Source organism: Periplaneta americana, chromosome 12, assembly GCF_040183065.1.
Source record: "Periplaneta americana isolate PAMFEO1 chromosome 12, P.americana_PAMFEO1_priV1, whole genome shotgun sequence".
NCBI lineage: Eukaryota > Metazoa > Arthropoda > Insecta > Blattodea > Blattidae > Periplaneta > Periplaneta americana.
In genome coordinates, this window is record NC_091128.1 from 16,348,921 (window position 1) to 16,372,290 (window position 23,370).

At 34.6% G+C, this 23,370-nt stretch overlaps 1 protein-coding gene across 2 annotated transcripts in view; it reads left to right on the forward strand.

Annotated features, from left to right (window-relative positions):
• Positions 1 to 23,370, forward strand: part of cass (apoptosis inhibitor cassowary) — a 238,578-nt gene that overhangs the window by 117,963 nt on the left and 97,245 nt on the right. For both annotated transcript variants that reach the window (XM_069840839.1, XM_069840840.1), the window contains exon 4: positions 1,035 to 1,195. In XM_069840839.1, the coding sequence (XP_069696940.1) occupies positions 1,035 to 1,195 (161 nt within the window). The remainder of the gene's footprint in view (positions 1 to 1,034; positions 1,196 to 23,370) is intronic.

The following is a 23,370-nucleotide window of genomic DNA, read 5'->3' on the forward strand; positions in this document are numbered from 1 at the left end:
GACAATATTTTTGCAGTGGTGTAACTAAAGATATATGTTTTGGAGAGAAGTATAAATAGCTTCAATCTCTCCATCAAAGTTAGTTGTGTTTCTTCCCATACTTTCATAAAATGAGAAGAACTGGGAAGTTTCTCCAGTACCACTTGATCACTGTCTCTCTCGTAAATTGTACACAATATGTCATACATTTCTTTTGTAGTAGAACATGTCAGAATGGGCACTGGAACATTTCTTTCCACCATCGAAATAATCACCTTCAGTGCTTTTGCATACTTTAAGGAAACAGCTAAAAAAAACATTTAGATTGTGTCTGCTTCATGAGAAATTAGACATAATGAGAAAAAGTCGATCTGTACTGTCATTATTTGATTTAGAGATCCATCACAAAAGCAGAATCAAGTGATATCTCTGCTGTTGTGCAGTGTCACAGTTTGTAGTGAAGGGGAAAAGAGACAGCAAAAATTTGTAATACTCTTTAATACTCTGTTGTCCACAACAGAGATAAGTCACTTGAAATTTAATGGTCATTCTAATGCAACATCTGTACTAGGTATTTTTGCATTTCCCAGTATGATAAGGTACAGTGGCTGACAGGATGTGAATCTTCAAGCAGATTGTTTTGTTGGCCATGTTTGTTGTTTCCAACAAAACGAAGTTTGTAATAAACAAGGTTTTGCAGAATTAAACCATTTATGCAATGTTTAGCAAGAACATTCAAAGTCACAAATTCATGTTCATAGTTCACCAGACATCACTGATAGTTAATAGTCCTTATAAGGTTTTGCATCTGAACTAACTTCGATTTTCGAAGAAATTAATTTTGTCTCCAAACTACGTATGAACTATTCACTTGTGTTCACAGTGATATTTGTAGTTTGTGATGAGGTGGGTTCAGAAGATAATTCCATCTCATAGGGATTCTCAAAATGAGAGCATGAAAGTGGAAGAACGTTTGTGTTCCATTTGTCATGGAATTAATTTCGTGGATATGCTGTAGTAGTAATTTTAATATTATATTAATTTTGTACTTTCAGGAACTCTTGGTGGCATTTTCTCACAGATTTTGAGTGGTGATGATTTAATTAGAGAAAGGTGCATAAAATTTCTTACAGTTAAAATTAAAGCTCTTGGGCGTGACATTATCACAAAGGAAGCAGAAGAATTTCTTATTAGTGAATGCAAAAAGGTTTTACAGGTAAGATGAAATTACTAGCATACTGTGCACTAGGGTAGAAAAAGCTGGGACAGTTTTTTTTAACTGTTCTTTTGAAACTGTTCCACAATTTAAACTATTTCCATATGAAACAGTTTCATAAAACAACCTTTCCAACTGTTCTAAAGAGTGCTCCAGTGATTCCACATGATTCCAAGAAGTAAACAGTTCAATTTTCAAACAGTTTCCTTTATCTTTGCTATCTGCAAAGGCACGTGTAGTGCTGTCATCAACCTCCAATCGAAATTGAATATAATATTGTTTTTCCATATGATGTTCCTAGAAAAATATGTAGGATAATGCAATTTAATTATATGAATCAAAGTCACAACTTTCCTTATAAATCTAATATTAATAATATACCATGGAAAAAATATTATCACCTAATGATTATAGAGAGACATTCCTGGCAAATCACAATATTGTCTATGCTGATGCAATTGATTCCCTGCTTTGCAGTAGTGTTGGAAAGTGTTGACTGTTTTTGTTGTATTTTCATTAATTGTATTATGCTAGTATATTATATTGTTGCATATTATACTTATATTTTATAGATTATTAAGTATTTTATTAAATGTGCAGCACATTTCCACCACTTTATAGAAACGCCATGTTGTATTTTTGGTCTAGGGAAAATGCTCGTCTTTTACAAAAATACGAGCATTTTCGTAAGAGACTAGTATTTTCCCTGGACCAAAAATACAATATTGTGTTACTACAAAGTGGTAGGGATGAGTGTTTTTGTAAAAGACGAGTATTTTCTCTAGACCAAAAATACAATATGGCTTTGCCACGAAGTGGTGGTGATGTGCGTAACATTTACCACTTTTAAATTTTGTTGAAGTTCTTTAACATAAAATGAGTGGAACAGGCAAGAAAATCTAAATAAATCAGTCTCATCTTTTTGATGTGGTAAATGATGTAGCAAAATTTGCTCAGTGTGATGTTTTTACCCAGAAAATATGTTACAGTTAACCATCTATAGAATGTTTCGATTTTATGTATAAAGAATATAGGCCTATATCAATTCTGATTTTATTTTACAGGTCTACCACAGTCTAGTATATACAGTTGCGAAGCTCAATACGTAGTAAATATCCAAACATTACATAGTTGCTCACCACTAGGATCACTAATATCGCCTCAGCAAAATAGTACCGTCACAGTCTATTGTTTCTAGCACCCTCAAAACTCAAGCTTCGTGACTGTATATAGTAGACTGTGGGTCTACCTTAAAAGCCTCGTCTCCATTGATAAACATTTAAATTGTTTACTGTTAACATCCCAACATGTTGATTGAACATGTTAATGCTAATTTCATTTAACACTTTGTCCATACTGTTAAACAAGTTAAACTTGACTTTCTCTGCGTAGTCCATCATAAACAGTCTATGAGATTTTAATGTAGGTAGTGTCTTATATTCAAACCTTGGACAATGGACTCAGATGATGATTTGACTATTGTAATTGCCTCCATTACTTGTTACAAGGCCTTGAAAAGGAAGAAAATGAGAATGTTGGTGCGGAAATATCTTAGTAAAAGACACAATGTAGAAGACATTCCAAACGAGCTTAAAGTTGAAGATCAATGTGGATTCAAAAACTTTCTGAGAATGTAAGAACTCACTTTAATATAGTACTGCAGAAAATACTTCCTGTTATATCAGAGAAAGACACACAATTAAGAGCAGGCATTTCAGCTCAATTTAAAAATTACAGTGCGATTAGTGTTGCCACCTGTTCCAATTTTGTTGGGATCATCCCTACTTTTTTATAACTGTCCCATGTCCCGACACGAGTATGACAGGACATCCAAATGTCCCTATTTTTCTGTTCTTAGGTTACAAGCAAGTTTTATTATTGAGTCTTCTTAAGGTTTTGCGTCAAATAATATTAGTATTAATATTAGTAATATTTATTTCCTTTTTCTTTAAAATTCTACAGTTGGTCATCTTGATAACTGTTTAAATTTACAAACGGAAAAGCAACCAACAATGGGTTCGTGTTTTTGTTTCTAAGAAATAAAGTCACTGCAGTTCATGTTTCATTGTCGTGGAGCAGTGTGAAAATTCAGTAAAGACTAGGTTGGTGACAGTTATAAATTGCAGTGCACGTATGTTAACTATTTTGCAAGACGCACATATTGTTTCCAACATTTTAGGGGTTCGTTTCAATAAAATGTTCTCTAAATTAAAGGAAAACAGCAGTGGAAGTGCATGCAGTGATAGTGATAGTTAGGACAGTCAAAATGATAAACGAAAGAAAAAGGTGAAAAGAATATGTACATTTCGTAATGAATGATTACAAGATAAACAGTTTAAAAGTTGGTTAGCTAAATGTGATGATGAAGGCAGGGCAAAATGTATAGTGTGCCCTGTTTCATTTTCAGTAGAAAGCGAGGGAATTGGGGTGGTGAGAAAACATTTACAAAGAGAGAAAGATAAACTTTCTGTTGCATCAAGTGCTAAAACTAAATCAATTTAAAATTTTTTTAGCATGAAACATTCTCCTATTGAAAGTGAAGTTACAGCTGCTGAATTGTCGTTTACATATTATACAATAATGCATGAACATAATTATTTTTCTACTGAATGTGACATTAAGTTAGCGAGTGGCATTTTCAAAGGTTCTAAGTTGAGTCCAAAACTTCACTATGAACATATGTATGTCAGTTGTAACAACCTCATACAGTACCAGATGACACTATAAATTAATTACATAATGAAAATACATTTGGTCCAGGGAACATCCATTTTTGGTACAAGGATAAATGTTTAACATGTTTCTTAATTGGAATTGTATTTAAATAATTGAAATATGATCATTTTTGTCCAGTGAGCACGCATTTGATGCAAGGATAGTTTCTTTAATATGTTTCTTAGTTGTTATATGCAAATAATTAAAATAGTGTCATTTGGTTCAGGGAATATCCATTTTTGGCGCAAGGATAATTCGTTTAACATTTTCTAAATTAGTCTTTAAATACATCCTTCAATAGATGACTCCAAACTGTCAATATAGCGTGGATTGTGTATGAAGATAATTTTTTGTGTTGGCCTCATTGTGCATCATTGTTAATGAAAATAAAAGAAATGAAAATGAACACTGTACATAACTATTAAAATACTATTTTCAGAAACACAGGAAATGAATATGGACAAATGATGAGTACAGGAATGCCGTTTCGTGACAATTTGTAAAATAACTCTGCTGCAGTGAGCCACGGCATACTCTACTACAGGCGGGAATACTGGTGGAGGGGAGCGTGACGTCACTAGTCCATCCGGTCTCGAGACGCCGTGGTATAAGTCAATGTTAACGGTGGTCTTTCCATTGTCAAAATGCTGCCAAGGTGCTGTGCAAAAGCAATTGTACATTGAAAGGTGCTTTTAATGAATATATGACTTGTTTTACTATTCCCAAAGACAAAAAATTACGTAACAAGTCCGTGAGAAATATTCCAAGAAAAGACTGGACTCCTTCTGTTACAATATCTTGTGTATTAAACATTTTGAATCGGAGTGCATTGAACGCGAAATTTCATATTTGAATTCGTAAGGATGTTTGTGTATGATAGGCCAAGACTGAAAATTGGCTCTAGTCCTACAATTTTTGGAGGTTTACCAGCATATCTTTCGAAAAAGCCGCCGGTAAAAAGAAAGAATCCTGAAGAAAGGGCTGCTGAAGAGGACAGAATGACGAACTTCGACGAGTTATAGCGAGAATTGAGAAGAAATTGCCTACAACAGAATTAGAAAATAAGATAATTAATTTTAAAATCTTCAATGATAAACTTGTTCTCTATACCGTTAATTTCGAATCTAGTCAGTAGAATTCTATATAAATGTAGAACAAAATCTAAAAGTCTCTGCTTATTTTAATCATAATTCACTTTGTTACCAAGAACTAAGTGATGTTCTTGGACCGAATTTGTTATTGGAAAAGTGGAGCTCTTTACAGCAGTTAGTTAACAAATACATTAACACAAATCCTTCGCCGTGTGTAGACAGTCTTTTACAGAATGTAAAATCAAATATGACAAATCTAAAAGAAGCCTTAGTAAATGTTAATGACGATAGTTTGGCTGAACAAGTTGATTTATTTTTGAAACAATTCTCCTTGGGTTTAGTATAAAAAAAGATCTGTTCCCCGTGCATTATTATGATAGCTTTCATTATTTACATGCAATCAAAAAATGTTACAAAACACTAAGAGCAAATAAAATCTTATCATTGCCACACCCTAAATATTTGCAGCGGCTTATAACTTCATTAGGCGTTTCTCCAAGCCAGAAATTTGAGAACAATTTTCTAAAAGCTGTCGGCGATAAGTTATCAGGACTGGAAAAGTGGGTTATTTTGCAACTCGATGAAATATATATATATGTCCATAAAGGAATAGATTACTGGTTTGGGAACATCACTGGTTTCGCGGAAAATCGCTATCATCTCATTGAGGCTAAAATAGTTTTCACATTCTTAATATCTTCTGCATTCTCTAGCTTCGAATATTTGTTTCCCTTCATCCTGTAAGAACAATATCGGGTTCTGAAATGACCGATATAACAAGAAAGGTTGTACTGTACATACTGAAAATAGTGGTTTCAAGGTATCATGTGTCATTTCAAATAACAATAAAGTAAATCAGAACATGTTTTCAATATTAAGTAAGGGATCTGAAAATGATTCTACTCTGTTCATGTCCGAAATTGACCATGACGTTTATTTTATGTACGACACTGTCCACTTGTTGAGAAACATAAGGAACAAATTAGATAAACACAAAAGATCAAAATAAGACATTCTCTTTTTCTGACTTTGAAGTTACAAGTGAAACCTGCAGTACAAATTCAATCAAAAAAAGTGGAGTTCAATCATATAAGAGTGAGGCAGAGAGCATGGTGAAAAAAGGATACAAATTAAACTATAAGATGTTATACCCTACCAACAAGTATCCCTCGCTTTAAATATCTTCCATGAAAGCAAGAGGGTGTCTGTGATTGTTCACGGGTATAACGAGACAGCGGATTTTCTTGATATTGTATGGAAATGGTGGTCCATTGTAAATACGAAGAATCCTGTTTTGGTGAGCGCAGAAATAACGAATTTGGATATCCATTTTATTCCACAGAAGATACGAGATTACAGTTTCTTGAAAATTTTATTATCTGGGTAAAAAGATGGACAGAAGCTGGCGCACATCTTAAAGGAGGATCATTAACAAATAACATGGGCGAAGCTTTAATTCACAGTACAAAATGTCTTATAAATATTATAAGATTCTCTCTCTCTACTTTAAATGTGAAATATATGTTGTGTGGAAAATTTCAAACAGATAAGTTAGAGAAAAGATTTAGTATGTACAGGCAATTTAGCGGTGGCAACTACAACATTGGTGTGATTCAAATAATTGAGCAGAGAAAAAAATTAGAGCAAAAAATGTGTTGGGAATAAAATCAGCAAGATATGGCATGCTAACTCTGGACCTTTATTTAATTAATGACAGTACTGAAGAAATCAAAGATAATATCACCGATGTAATCGAAGACTTCAGAGATCTAGACTGTGATACAGTACAAGAGATTTTACAATGTCAGTTTTTATTTCCACCTATGCTTATCTTATATATTTGGATTTATATTAACGTTTTCGATACGCAGTGTGTATCATCTTCAGATATATATGTCAGTGTGTGTTGTAAAGACCTAGCCTCTTATTATGTGGTGGGTTATTCACGTGCTTGTGACCTATCATTGTTTTTTAATTTACTACAATTACTATAAAATGTACTTGATACAGTGTGGGGTTGCTTGTTGTGATTTGATTTTGTTAAAAGTCTTTCTTTTGAAGCACACATAGTTAATAGAAAATTATGTTAAAACCAATATTATGACACATAACTATAAACAAATAAAATATACACTATAAAACACTATAAACACTGTGGCACTTTTATTATGTTATGATTGGCTGTGTTAGCCTGTTATGTCGTAAAATTGGGTTGTTATTACTGTTTCTTGGTTAAAAAACACTGTCTTTCTGACGCACTTTCTAACAACCCAATTTTACGACATAACAGGCTAACACAGCCAATCATAACATGATGAAAGTGCCACAGTGTTTACAGTGTTTTATAGTGTATATTTTATTTGTTTATAGTTATGTGTCATAATATTGGTTTTAACATAATTTTCTATTTACCTATGTGTGCTTCAAAAGAAAGACTTTTAACAAAATCACAACAAGCAACCTCACACTGTATCAAGTACATTTTATAGTAATTGTAGCTAAATTAAAAAACAATGATAGGTCACAAGCACGTGAATAACCCACCACATAATAAGAGGCTAGGTCTTTACAACACACACTGACATATATATCTGAAGATGATACACACTGCGTATCGAAAACGTTAATGTAAATCCAAATATATAAGATAAGCATAGGTGGAAATAAAAACTGACATTGTAAAATATTAAGCTTATCGGCATCCCCAAAATGAAACTAGTACAAGAGATTGATAAATCAGCCCTTTTATATATTTGTGGTTATGCTGCATTTAAAATTTGCACAAAAATAAATTGTGAACATTGCACGGAAGTAATTAAAAGGGAAACTGTTTGCGATAAATACTTTGAAACTGTCAACAGAGGAGGATTGTTGGTCCCAACTCAATACGTTATTAGTGTGGGAGAAATTGCATTTAGGCTACTGAGCGTACTTGTATCTGAATGGTATCAACGGGCATTCTTTCAAGAATGCGATAAACATTATGAACTCTTATGTAGACTGACAGTAAAAAAAGTGTGTGAAAACGAAGAACTAAATTCATCTTCATGAAAAAATGTGTCTGTGGAAATGATATGTGTAAAATTACTAACAGAATTGTGAGTGTACTGTATAACATTTTGCTATCAAACTATAAGAAGAAACGGAACGATTCATTATCAGTGCAGAAGGCGGACGCAACAAGAAAGTTGAAGACGCTGAAATAAAATTGACAAGGTTAGCGAGCAGTCTTTGTAATTTTCATTACTGTAATGCAATATCTACGCTTATTTATTTTAGGATAATGTGGATTAACACCTGCGTATACTCTAATTAGCGATACATGTGTACTTTCACTTGTTTACGGGTACTTTGTGTCTTATTAACAATATATCGGAAAGGAATGCTGCTAGTAGTAACAATTTAACGCAAAATCAGACTGGACGGTGTATGGTGAGTTGACTGAGCAAGGACTAGTGACGTCACGCTCTCTGTGAAAAGAGGGGGGGAGTATTCCCGCCTGTTATAGAGAACACCGTGAGTGAGCTCAATGATAAAATACTAATTTTTACTTCATATGTATCGTATTTTTGGCCCAGGGGAAAACTCGTCTTTTACGACAAAACTAGTAAAAATACAATAATGTTCTGTGGATAAAAATAAATTGAAATATATAAAATTAGTATTTTACTAGCCATACCCATGAACTTTGCTGCACTTGTTAGAAATAAATATAAAGTAATTACATAATTAAAATAGGACATTTGGTGCAGGGAACATCCGTGTTTGATAGAAGGGTAAATCATTTAATATGTTACTTAATTTAAATTGTATTTAAATAATAAAAATACTATCATTTTGGTCCAGAGAGCAGTCATTTGCTGCAAGGATAATTCCTTTAATATGTTTCTTAATTGTTGTTATATGAAAATAATTAAAATAGGATAATTTGGGTCAGAGAACATCATTTGGTGCAAGGATAATTCGTTTAACATTTTTCTAAATTAGTTTTGAATGCATCCTTTAATAAATCATTCCAAATGAATGTCAGTATAGAATGGACTGTTTACGAAGAAAATTTTGTTATGTTGGCCTAACTGTGCATCTTGTTTTTTTCTTTCTTAAGTTTATTTATACACCCTATAACATCTGTGGTCATGTCGCGTCTTTCAAATGTGTGGGTGTATCAGTAGGCCATTTTTACTCTTGTTGAGTTCCTGTTTCTATAGTGTCTTGTAGATGGCTTGTGTTCATGTAACTGATTATAGATTTCGATTAATGTTTATCCTATTGGTAATTGAGGTGGTGATGAATCATGGCATGTAAATTTCCAAACTGGCATTTGCCTTTATGACTAAGGGAAATCATGAAAAACCTGAGTCAGATTGGTCACCCACAGAGTTTGAACCCGTGACCTCCCGAATGTGACTCTCAAACTCTACTGTCTGAGCCAACTTGCTTGGATGTGCATCATTGTTTATGTAAATAAAAAAATAAAAATGACTGTGGCACATAAACATTATTTTAAGAAACATAGGAAACGAATGTGGGTAAATTATGAGCGCAGGAATGCCATTTCATGACACTTTTTAAAATAACTCAGCTCCAGTGAGCTCAATGGTAAAATACTGATTTTTACTCCATATATGCTGTATTTTTGGTCCAGTAAAAATACTCATCTTTACGACAAAACTCTTAAAAGTACTGTTACGTTCTGTGAACAAAAAGAAACTGAAGTGTATATAAAATTAGAGTATTTTATGTGAACCAGATAAAGTTTAAATATCAAGTTATACAATATTTCTAAGAATATCAAGTTTTCTGTGTGTAAGAATCTATTTTAATCTTACCTCAGTCCTTATATTATAGCATTACTTTCAAATAGTGAAGGAATTATCCAAATCGGTTAAGTATCTTCTGAGATTATTTCATACAAATACACAAACATTCTCTGTATATTAATATTGATAAACATTTATATATTTATATATATCCCATCATAGAATACAAATGTATCCATATAAAAATAGTGTTAAATGAATAATATTCTTAGTTTGTTGTGTGCAAGGCTAACTTAAATAGACAGAGTCATTTGTTTTCATTTCATTATAGCCTATTAGTCTGATGCGGCGCTGTTAAAATGTATTGTTATTTTAAAACTCGTTTATCTCGTTAAATATCAGTCCTATCAAAATTTTGCATAGGATAAAACTTATCAGAAATCATTTTTAAAGAAACTTTTGTTATTAATATTTGAGGAGAAAAATTCGCTCCGGTGCCAGGGATCGAACCCAGGTCCTTGGTTCTAAGTACCAAGCGCTCTGACCACTGAGTTACGCCGAATCCAATCCACAGCACCGGTTCGAACCCTTCTCCTTCAATGTTTCCCTTTGTGGCCTGACTCCTAGTTATGGCATATATTTTGACATATATGTCCAATGTCAACTGCCATTATATTAGGAGCGCACTCAGCTGAGTGACTTATTTGGCCGGGATTCCGCAGTTAAGTGCACAGTAATGTGTACAGACATATGCACTGCAGCTATGAGAATATTATACTGTATATTTATTATTTTGTCCTACAGAATAATATAATGGCAGTTGACATTGGACATATACGTCAACATATATGCCTAACTTGGAGTCAGGCCACAAAGGGAAACATTGAAGGAGGAGGGTTCGAACCGGTGCTGTGGATTGGATTCGGCGTAGCTCAGTGGTCAGAGCACTTGGTACTTAGAACCAAGGACCCGGGTTCGATCCCCAGCGCCGGAGCGAATTTTTCTCCTCAAATATTAATTGTCAATATTACAGATATTATTCTGTAGGACAAATTAATAAATATACAATATAAATTTTGTTATGTAACATGTTTCATGAAATTCGATAATAAGAGAAATATTTCGATTTATTTAATTCAGGGCCCCTTATAACCCCTCCCCCTTTTAAATGAAGTATTTTGAATGCCGTATAGACTAAAATCTAAGTTAGAGCGAAATTAATTTATATTTAAATTTTCATAGAAATTGATTCACCATTATTGCTTGAAAAGGTAACAAACATCCCGACAGAGAGACATACGAACAAAGATTTCAAAAATGCGATTTTCGATCTCAGGATGCTTAATTATATATGTTAACACCAATTATTTTTGGAAAAGCGAAAATTACCAGAAAAATTTTGGTTACAGATTTATTATTAATATAAATGTGAATCAGATAAAGTTTAAGTAGGTCTGTACATTACCAGGTCAGGGCGGGTAAAACATTAAGTGTGAGAACTGTTGTAGTTCACCGTTTCCACCACGTAGTGGTGCTAGCTCTGTTTGGTGTGGCACTCCACGTAAAGCTATGTGATTTAACCACCCTGACTGGACTGAGTTTAAAGGGAGAGAGAATATATTTCTTCACTCACTACATCACCAGTGTATGGAAACATGCGTGTGTTTTGTTTCCCAAAAAGAGAATAATTATTTCTATGAAGCTAAACTAAACAAATTACGGAACTAATTGAGTGGAAAGGAATTTTATCTCTAAGTAGAAGAAAGTTTTGTGAGTTTCCGCGTGGATTTTGCACTTGTCTTAGATTCCTTCTCTCTTGATATTTCTTTAGCGCAGAAAATGAACCGACACTTAATATAGTGAAATACCAGTTGTAAATATACAAATAAGTGCTCCTCTGAACAACACAGAGAACGAAAAACTGGGAGTTCATATATCATTTTGACACAATCTGAAAATACATCACCCCCACAATGCGTTGTCATTCTTTAACTTATTTTCAAGAGTTGTGTCGATTCTTTTTATTATATCATAAAAAGCCAAAGAAGGATATTTAAGAAATTTTATCGTTTCTCCAAAGTCCCTTAATGTATTAAGATGCTGTAAGTCTAAACTAATGTCAGTCTCTTCTCTCTGCAAAGACTTCAAACATTCCTTACATTGCAAAAATCTTACTTCTCCTGTGTGAAGTAGGGACCCACACAAATAATAAACAATAATGTTGGCTGATCTTGTTGCGCTGTTATCAAATGACAGATCCAAAGGCGTCAACTCTGGTTCAATGTCTGTCAGTGAAATTGTTTCTCTGCTTTGTTTCTCGATATCTGCCTTAATGTTCCTACTTTGCTCAACATTAATGCGTCCATATTTCGGATTTGCTGCGTAAATGATGTCAGCTTATTATCAATTGTATCTTCACAATTTGCTTTCGATGTCAGTACTTCTTTCACTGGCATGTAGATGGACTGGAGCTGGTGTAAGTTTAGGAAATCAATTGACGTTGGATGGTCATCACTGCTCAAACCTCGGATAAGACCAAAATGTCTTTCAGCAGGGTCTTGGTTTAATTTGGCAGTTAGAACATACTTATAACCTGCCGCCCAAAGATTTTCAGCCAAGTCAAGTGTACTCTTCACTGTAGAAGAGATTCCAAGGTCTGATTTGATGCAAATGAATTATTGTTTCGCAGGAGAACTTTGTTGAATTTTTTCAGGGTTCTATGTTGCTTATCATCATTTTGTAGTCCTTTAATCGGTAATTTAGAGTCATTGCATCAAATAAGTCGTTCATATCATTTTAAAATATTTCAGTGTTCTCACTGTTCTCGAATTCATGTACATCCATTTCTCTGCAAAATTTAATACCCAAAACCACGGACCTGCTAAAAAGCTGTGTCGCTAGTTTTACGCTCATCTTCTGAAATGCCCTAGGTAGACCCTAGGTAGACTTGATGTTATGTGCAGAGCTAGCCTCTTCCCATCGCCTGACAGTATGTCAAACTTGTAGAGTTTCCTGTAATATTCATACTGTATGATGTTGCCATTGTATACAATGTTATTTGATTTGTGGAAATTATTTCGCACACACTTCATTTCATGGCAAAAGTCACCAATAGCGCAATTTTTCTAATGGAATCACAAGGATTGGTTACATAATTATTAACCTAGTTAATTTTCCCGGAAATTCCAAGTTCCTTCCACGCTTTTTTTGTTAGGATGACTACCACCACAAGTGAAAGCCACCACCCTTATATTGTTCTTTTCCAGTTCCACAGTGACTTGTACGATTATTTTTGCTAGTGTGGTGCTGTCAGTTACATTCTTACTTAAATAGCAATAGGTTGCACCCAGTTCTTCATTAAAGGGACGAGGAAAAATACCAAAGCATGGTCTCCTAGAACATTTTTGGCTTCTTCCTTTGTGAATTGGCCCATATTAACAAATCCATCAAAAGTGCAGCTACTCGAATTATATCTGATATCGTCTCTTAATTTCACCTCATCGAATATTAAAACACAATTATGGTGGTTGTCATCATCTCCTTCCATATCATTGGCTACTGCTGAGAGTACATATGGATTAATACCATAATTGCATTTCATCCCAGGGGATAGCTTCCTTAACAAAGAAAGTGAAGGCAATGGCAATAACTGATAGTTCAAACAATGTTCATAACCTTTTCTCGATTTTATTAATAACATCAAACTCTCTGAGATAAATTCTGATTCATACCTCATTCCACGTGGACATGTCTCACTCTTCTTAGTCATTGTATGAACCACGAGTTTTTGTTTATCATTTAACAAATTTATTTTATATCTGCTTAACAACCTTCTTAATTTATTTATTTCATTTACATAACCCCGCTTCTTTTTCCTACTTTCAGAGAGGAGAAGTCACAGCCGCTTTACTTATTTTCGAAGTTGAATCACTTCATCTGAAAGATTGTTTATAATCGATGAATACTTACAATCGGCGTCATCCACTACTTCACTAACTGCATTCGATTCTTGTGATATAAGTTTGGGTTCTCAGTCTTTTTTCTCTTCTGTTGATGAGCCTGATTATTTCATATTTTAGGAGACTTTCTTTTGCTTGGTTTAAAATTGTAATACTTTGGAATTCCCGGGAATTGGTGTGGCACAGAATCTGTTGTTAATTTCCATTTATCACGTTTTAATTCAACTGTTTTCCCTTGTATTACAAATGAGTCTACCTTCACTACCATGTCATTGTTAAAGTGGACATCGCAAACCCGATCTTTTTCTGTCAATGAGCGGTCACTTCTCGGAATTACCCTGTTCTACTCATCTAAACTATTTTTAGGGAGTTTAAAGAAGTGTCTACCATCTCCCGCGACATACCCTGATTTACAATCAGACACAAAACAGCTGGGCGTCGTAAGAGTTGATTAATACCTTTTGTCCAAAATAAAGTATAAAATCATAAATATACTATCATAGCATAACATTACCCTCAACTGGTATACTCACATGCATTTGCTCTCACTTAATTCCACTTAATTCACATAAAACACAATATTCTCATAAAAACGACAGCGATTCCGCTCACGTTACTATGTAAAGTCCACAGTCACTGCCAGCCATATCGCCCGCTACAACATCTGTTGAGGAAATTTGGAACTATGTCAGCTGAACTATGGGTTCTTATGTATGTTCCCTCGCTTAGTGATTTACCCGCCCTCCCATGGTTAACTGAAATACTAATAATTAAGTAATTCAGTGTTCCAAGAATAGTTATATCAAGTTTTCTGTGCGTGAGGATCTGTTTTAGTCCTACTTTATGTCTCATTTTTGCTCAGTCCTCGATTCACTCAGGATTCAACATAATGGCATATAGCAAATGTCCATTTAGAGAAACTGCACTTTCTAATGGTGAAAGAATTAGCCATATAGTTTATGTAAGCTCTGAGTTTACTTCATACAAACACATAAACACTCTATCTTTATATATTAACTAGTTGAAAGCACCCGGTGTTGCCCGTGCTTTCCTTTGTGCTTCTGTTTTTAATTAAACTGGTTGTTTTCGGAAATATCAAAACTCAACTATAGACAACCAGAACGAATTGTCTTTACTAAGCTTTCTTCATCCATAAAGATTAATTTTTACATAACATCACTTACATGAATTAATTTCTTAGCTAAATGCTTGCAGGGTCAACTCAATTTAAAACAGCTCTAGATTACGCACCTAAAAGAAAACACTTTATTACATGCCTTACTTCAAATGTTTTTCTTTAAATATATATTTTTTTTCTGTTTATTTATTTATTCTGATGTAGTTAAGGCTATCAGGTCTTCTCTTCCACTTCACCAGAGATACAAATAAAATAATAGAAAAATCAAACTATAAATAAGGTAAAACAAAACGAAAATATATATGGCTACAACAAACTTTAAATGAGGTAGCATTGTCTTGGAGTTCAGAAAAACAAAAACACACCTTTCAGTCCCTATATGATCACTTAGCGTTGTTTCAATGTTCTTTAGATCTTACATTTTATCTCTGTCGGTCAGTGACCATTAAATTTCAAGTACCTTACCTTAGTCCTGGGCATCAGCATATTAAAAAGTATTACAACCTTCCTGCCATCTTCTTTCCTGCTGTGACGTTGCACAGAGGCAGAGATAAAATAATATTATAAGATTTGTACATTGATCTCAAGCTGTACTGACATGCATTTCACGTAATTTCATGTCAATGTGTGCTTTCACTTGAATTTCAGAGACAGCTGACAATAGATAGGAATTTCCCTTATTCTCAGTGTGAACCCATTGGGGTGTCATCGTGAGCTGAAATTTATCTCTATCGGTCATACCAAAGAATCAATGTACATATATGTATATAATTTCATTTATATTGGAAGATTTTTTACCCCTTGACCGCTGAATTCCCAATTATATCATAACCGGGTTTTTTAAAATATGACTTGAGAAATTATATCTCACAAATTCATAACATGTTAATTATATAATTTTTTTAATATACAGATACAGTATAATTTCGCAAGAAGTCGTTGTTTAACATAAAGAATAATATTCTGAGAGACATATTTTAGAAATTAGATTGTTCTTTCCACAACTCTTAACATTCCACATTGGCAATGTGACTGCACAGATAGAATTTCGCAACAACACATTTTTGAACATAAACAACAACAATAATATATATATATATATATATATATATATATATATATATATATATTGTAAATTTTGTACTGAACAACAATGTAATTTTATTATCTCAACAATAACTCTTCACTCTCTACAATTTAATTTCACTCCCGTCAACAATGGGATTTGCTCTCCACACAGTAACACAGCGTTCGTTATTGCACTCCACAAACGACAATGACAATTTACTTGGACTATTACGAACAACAATGAACTGTTAATCTTAACTAATATTCACAAAGCACTATTTACAACACAGAACTGTCAGTTCTTAGTTCACAGCTCGTTTGTCTTGGCTAGTTCTTCTAGCTCAGTCACTCGCGTTCACAGAATCTCGAACCCCAGACCTTCAGAGACGATCTGCTACACTTCGAAGTCAGGTCCCCCAACTGCGGTCCACTGCACTCGAACTCCGGGCTTCAGGCTCCACAGTTACGGACACAACTCAAGTCGCGCTCTGGTCTCGAAGCTGGCTTCACTGCTACACAAGACTAACTCGCTTACTGTCCAAATCTGCTTGTAACAACACTGGCTTACTGACGGGCTGACTGACTTTCACTTGCGTCTTCTCTTTTATATAACCCAACCATAGTTACGAGAAAGTTGCGGTCAGAATGAATAATCTGGATATTTCCACTTCGAAGGACTTCTGGACGATTCGGGAGGGTCCGTCCCCCCCTTCACTCCGCACATAGCAGTTTGCTTCCTTCCTCACTCGGCAAGTAGCAGATGCGCGCGCAACCTCCCCTCGCCGCGTTGACGTAATACACCCTCTCTGCCCTCTCAGCATGCAGATGCTCCCCATACCAGCATTTCGTCTGCCGCGCACCCTGTCGGACACGCATTCGAACCCCGGTGCAGCTGTCACAATATTAAAATAAATACGGTTTTATTTTCAGTGAGCTTACGTACATTGACATACTACATTAGGAACATGACGAAAGTATCATTGAATTGCTTTTTGATATGCTTACAATTATTTGTTTTCATGATGACTAACCGTACTGCAATCGACAGCTTTTCTCCATACATCCTTTTCAACCTCTTGTGAATGTTTCCCACTGTCTCGTTCTCACAGTACAGGAACTCGATAACAGCACGTTGCTTCTGACGAATGTCAAGTACAGCAGCCTCCTTGAAGGAATCTATCATGGCGCCACTCACGGGAATGACTTAAATTAAAATTGAATAGAAGCGGGAAGGATGTATCTATGACATCCATAAATTGCAAAAGTGTAGAATAAAAAATAAATTTAAAAAAATGTTGTGCATTACTTTTGGAGTGTCCCTCACATAATGGCAATGCAACAGTTCTCATCTTCATCAGAGTCACTCTGGCATCCATCACACATGAAAACATCAGCTTGTTTGTCATACGTGCTTTGGCACTTAGCATGATAACAAATCAAACAAGCTACACTGAACCCATTACGCCCCCCTTTTCTTTTTTTGTTCTCACATCTTATCTTCAGACTTATAAAATTCGTTATGTAATACGATTTTTAAAATAGTGTAAAATGTAATGCTTAATGCTCAACAAAATGTTGCCTCAAACAGCTAAGATTTCTATCAGTAAAGCTAAGCCTATATGGTGACTACAGATGTCAAATATCATATGCTTACGTTTAATAATAAGCCTGTAATGTAATTACAAACTTCCACAAAATTTGTACACCTGAGAAATCGACGCTAACTTGCTCTCTCCAAAAACAAAAGCCCACTGAAGCAGCGACAGTAGTCACACAAAGTGTAGCTATATGTTTCTGTAAACCGGACAACATATGCAATTCCTTGGCGGAAATTTTAATCTCGTAAGAATATTGGTTAGTTCACGAAAGAGCAGGAAAAAATATCACGAAATAACCACAGCCACGAAATTACCAATGTTTACCCTATTGACCATTAAAATAAATCTGGCTATTTATTAAACATTTTACACAAGAAGTATTGTAACACTTATATTATTAAAGAAAATAGAACAAATAATAATAAAAAAAGGCTAACCGATTTTTAGTATCAGATCAGCAGTTTATTTTTTATAATTGCTAGGTTTTGGTTTTTTATTTATCGATCAAAGTATTTTATTAATATTAAGCTGTTGTTATGAAGAGGTCTGTCGCTAAATTATTCCAAGATCACACATTAAAAAAAAAAAAGACAAATGAAGATGACAGTAAGAACAAAACATATATGTGTATATGTGAGTGTTTTTTTAGGGAACGGGTCCAAAAGACCTATCTTCTTGAGCTTTAGGAATACAAAAATAAGGGAAGCTATTCTGAATAACCTAGGACGCTCTGTGGTTCAGGAGTGAGAGTGGAAGCAGATATGCCATTTGAAGTAAGAAATAGAAGAAAACGGCTACTACCTTATATGAAAGCAGCGAGGGCGAAGGCTCACTTTGCTAAGATGTACGAGGATAAACTGAAAGTGAACGGAAAATGGTATGATCTGGAGTTTTGCCTGAGGAATGAAGATCATCCAGAATTTGGACTAACGAGAAGAACGAAAGAGGACAGTGGACATATTTCAACTTTGCAGAGGGAAGCGACGAGAAGGCAACAGAGAGTCGATGTTAGCTACATAAGCGGAGGGAAGGAGCAGAAGAAAATCATCCCAACTTCAAGGACAGAACAAGTGATTGTCGCAGATCAACTCATGGTAACAGGAGTGATTAGTAATGAGTTCAGGAACCCACATATTGACGTACGAGGAAGTGTAAAGATGGTGACACAGCAAGGAGAAGACAACAGTAACGTGATCATGCAGCGTAAGCGGATTCCTAATCTCCATACGATGGCGGTAAGGTTAGCGCACTCCAGAAGCAATGCTGACAATAACGGAACAAGCAACACAGGCGCTAGAAAAAAGGCGAGAAGTGATAAAAAGAGAAACCAAGAGTCGGGAAGTGATAGGGAAGGAAATAGTGTAAAGAATAAGGGTGCAAGTTAAGTGGAAATCTTGTATGTGAAAGTGAAAGCGTGGGGGGGGGGGGGAAATAAAAGAGGAATAGAAGAAATAAATAGAAGGAAAGACAAAGACAGACATAAGGTAGAGACGAACAGTAATGAAAAGTCAGAACTTGCGACAGTTGAGGATTTAGCAGAGATATTTGATATGTGTAAAAAAAATTGGAGATGTGATCAAAAAGTGCAAGTAAAGTGAAAGTGGAAAAGATCGAGAAGTATAGGGGAGAGAGAAAGTGTATAAGCAGATGTGCAGAATAAAATATAAGTATTTATAGGAAGTGAGAATAGTGGCAATGGATTAGATGTAAGCAGAATAGTGAGAAAGTGGAAGTGAGTGCAAATAGGAATGAGTGAGAATAGTGAGAAAGGGTTAAGAGAAGTGAACAAGTGACAGCATAAAATTAGTACTAACATTTGAATGTTGAAAAAGTAAATGAATAAAAGGTAAAAAAAACAAATAGGTCAAATAATTCAATATAATAATTTATAGAGAAAAATTGAAATTGAGATTTTAGTGAATAGTAGTTAGAGGAAAATGGGGGTGTGAAAGAAGTATATAATATTAGATATATTAGGATTAATGAACAAATAGGGAATAGCAAATGAAATGTAGGAGAAATACTGAAGAGGAGATTGACCAAGTAACAAAAAAGATACATAGTGTAATTGGGAGTACCTGTGTAAACGTGTACTGCAAATAATGTGTTATTGTAATAATATGTTAATGGTGGCACCGGATACAGAAATGTGAGGTACACCATTACATGTAAAGAAGTGCTGTGACGAAATATATCATATCACTCATATATATATATATATAGAGAGAGAGAGAGAGAGAGAGAGAGAGGCGTGTACTCTTCACTTTGTTCTTATCAGAGGTGGACATTTTGTAATTATTGATTACACGATTACAGTCACAGTTACTAAAGTCATTATTTATCAGAAGGAGGAACAAAGATTAAGGGTGTTTGAGAATAAGGTTCTTAGGAAAATATTTGGGGCTAAGAGGGATGAAGTTACAGGAGAATGGAGAAAGTTACACAATGCAGAACTTCACGCATTGTATTCTTCACCTAACATAATTAGGAACATTAAATCCAGACGTTTGAGATGGGCAGGGGATGTAGCACATGGGCGAATCCAGAAATGCATATAGAGTGTTAGTTGGGAGGCTGGAGGGAAAAAGACCTTTGGGGAGGCCGAGACGTAGATGGGAAGATAATATTAAAATGGATTTGAGGGAGATGGGATATGATGATAGAGAGTGGGTTAATCTTGCACAGGATGGGGACCGCTTGCGGACTTACGTGAGGATGGCAATGAACCTCCGGGTTCCTTAAAAGCCATTTGTAAGTAAGTAAATATTATTTATCAGAAGTGCGAAGGAAGTAAAAATATGAGTTTGAAATAGTGTTTTAAATTTATTTTTTTTTTTATAGTGGTTACTATAAACTTGATAAAAATTAACATATAATGTAATGTTTAAAGAATATTTATTTCAAATAAACTTCATAATATGTAAGTTTTTTTTTTTTTCATAATTCAAATTTGCTTATTATTCAGCCTCCATTCAAAGTTTTGATCTGATAGTTTATTGGCGTTTGGACTATTTGTCATTGTGGCGAATGAAAACAGTTTTAAGTTAGTTGATAATATATCATTGTTAATCCCCCTCAATCACAAGGATGTTAAGAATTATGTCATGAAAATTGCATTCTTACCTCTTCCTCGAAACAAATTACGTTGTTGCGCCACTGCACATTTCACTTATAAAATATATATTGGCAGGCTAGGACCGAGGAGATTTTATAATTCAAAATTTCAATTTGTATTTTAAAATCCTTGAGTTAAGGTACATTTATTACATTCTATACAGTGTACACTTTTTCCTAATAGGCTATAGAATATTAACCTTCAATATTTCAAATACGATATTATTGGGTCGCAGTTTTATATTCGCTTCTTTACATATTATACTTTCACTCGTAGGCTTACATTGCCATAGACCACAGTGATAAAATATAGAACCCTGGTCTCTAAGTAGGTATAAACTAGAGATTAAATTAAATTAAACTAGATAGGTATACCTATACCTAATTTTAACAGAGACGACGAAAAGAATCATCATTTTCAATATGAGTACTAAATTACGTATTTAAAGATACCGATATGCTTACGTTGTACAATACATAGTCCGCGCTTACAAAAATACGCTTACTGTAACATTCTGTTTCATACAGAGGAATGGAGGCTAATAAATTCATGATTGCTATACAACTAAATTTGACATTTGATACATTTTCTCACTTACAGTTTTTCAGGCGAGAATATCCACATGCCAGATAGTGCAATGCATCCTTCAGTTTTTTTAAATTAAGTTACTGTTTCTCTTTCATTACTAGCAACAAAGTGCACTACATTTCTACGTATCTGTCGCTTTATTTCGCAAGCTACTGACTCCAAGATTACCTATTTTTAAAGTGATTAAACAATGAAAACTGTGATAAAAATGACTTCAGTAAGAGTATTTAAGCCAATGGCGGCTGATGCTTCAAAATTTTGTTCGTTTACTTTCTTACTACAAAATATTAGGCCTATCATGCTACAGTCGTAAAAATTTGCAGAAACTCACCTATTTATTTCTACAGTGTTTTCCCAGAAGAGTCTCTTCGTAGTGTCATTGGAACCTATCCGTTCATAAATAAAAGGGATATTCGCACTGAACTTTCAGTTATTTATGGCACTGACGAGTTCAGAAACATTTCAGGCTGTGTGTCTTTAATGGAATATTTCAGAGATAATTTATATTCAACTTTTGGCGAGTATACAAAATTACTAGAAATTTTACTAACAATCCCTATGACGACTGCAGAACTGAAAGGTGTTTTCCTACTTTCCTCCGGACAAAACACAAGGAAAACAGGACAAAGATTTTCTTATTTCACAATCACATAACCACTAAAACTTCTCGTACGCGTCAGAATTGGATTTTTTGTTAAATGACCTGGTTTTGGTTTTCACGCACTGCGAAATTTCAAGCTTTGGAGTCGATCTACCAAGACGCTTAATCTCACACTTCTCTTCTAAGCTGCGCAATGAAAGTGGATGTTCTATTAAAGGTTGAATTGTATTCATCTCAACTAGGGTCTATTTAAAATAGTAGAATGACACAAACAACACAATTTATTGAAACAGCTTCTTACACACCACCACGTGATCTCAACCAACTGGACTCGAGTAGCTGCGGTGAAACGGAAAGCAAAAACACCAATAAAATACAAGCTCACCCTCTACCCTAAAAAAACTTGTTTTCGCGCCTAATTGCAGTCGCAGGGCGGGCATGTTGTCTCTGACTCATTCATTGTCACTCATCAGATCGTATCTTCATTCAGAAAGCAGAAATAGGACATAGCATACAGAACAGAAAACACACTACAAAGACATATTGACACACAAATAACACAAACAAATACAACCACACAGGCGTATACAAACTCACATGTAATAGTTGCTACAAGTTCTACATTAGACAGATAGGGAGATCATTCCAAACACACTACAAAGAACACATTAAAGCAATAACCAGAGGACACAATATATCTACATATGCCGCACACATAACTAATGCTAACCATACATACAATAACATAAAATATACAGACATGGAAATCCTACATATACAAACCAAAAACTCAACACACTAGAACAATATGAAATATGCAGACACACTAAAATACGCCCTAATCAAATTCTCAACACACAGATCAATTTCAGAACACACACATTCACTCCACTTTTCAACACGCAAACGCACCCCTACAACGGGCAGCGATGTTGAGATGATGCCGAGATCTAGTAGACTCTGATGATGGTGTACAGTTTACACCGAAACAGCTGTAAGCCACACATGCTTGTATAATTAATACTAGTAAGTTTGCCATTTAATCAATCATTTGTGATTTCTATTTCATACGTTCTTTCTGTCCCAAGATCATTAAGATCATTATTCATGCTTGTTTCCTGTATTCCTTAAAATAATGTTATGTGGCATGTTAGTTTTTATTTGTCATTATTTACGTAAAAATGATGCGCCAAAAAATAAAAAATAATAATTTAGTTCTCAATCCACGTCCTATATTGACATTTTTCTTTTCCAGTGATTTATTCAAGAATGTATGGTATTTAAAATACTAATTTAGAAACATGTTATATAAATCATTCTTGTACCAAAAGAGAATGCTCCCCTGAACAAAATTATCGTATATTGCAGTGGTCGTCAGGACTCGCTGAAATGGGGAATGGGTAAGAAGTGTATCGGAATATGCACTGTCATGCAGAAGGGAAAGAGCAGAAGAGCAGCCATAGATGCACGCTAGTACATCTCTTATTCGCGGGCAAGAGATGCAAGCCCGAAGGTGCACTGTGTTGATTACCACTGATATAT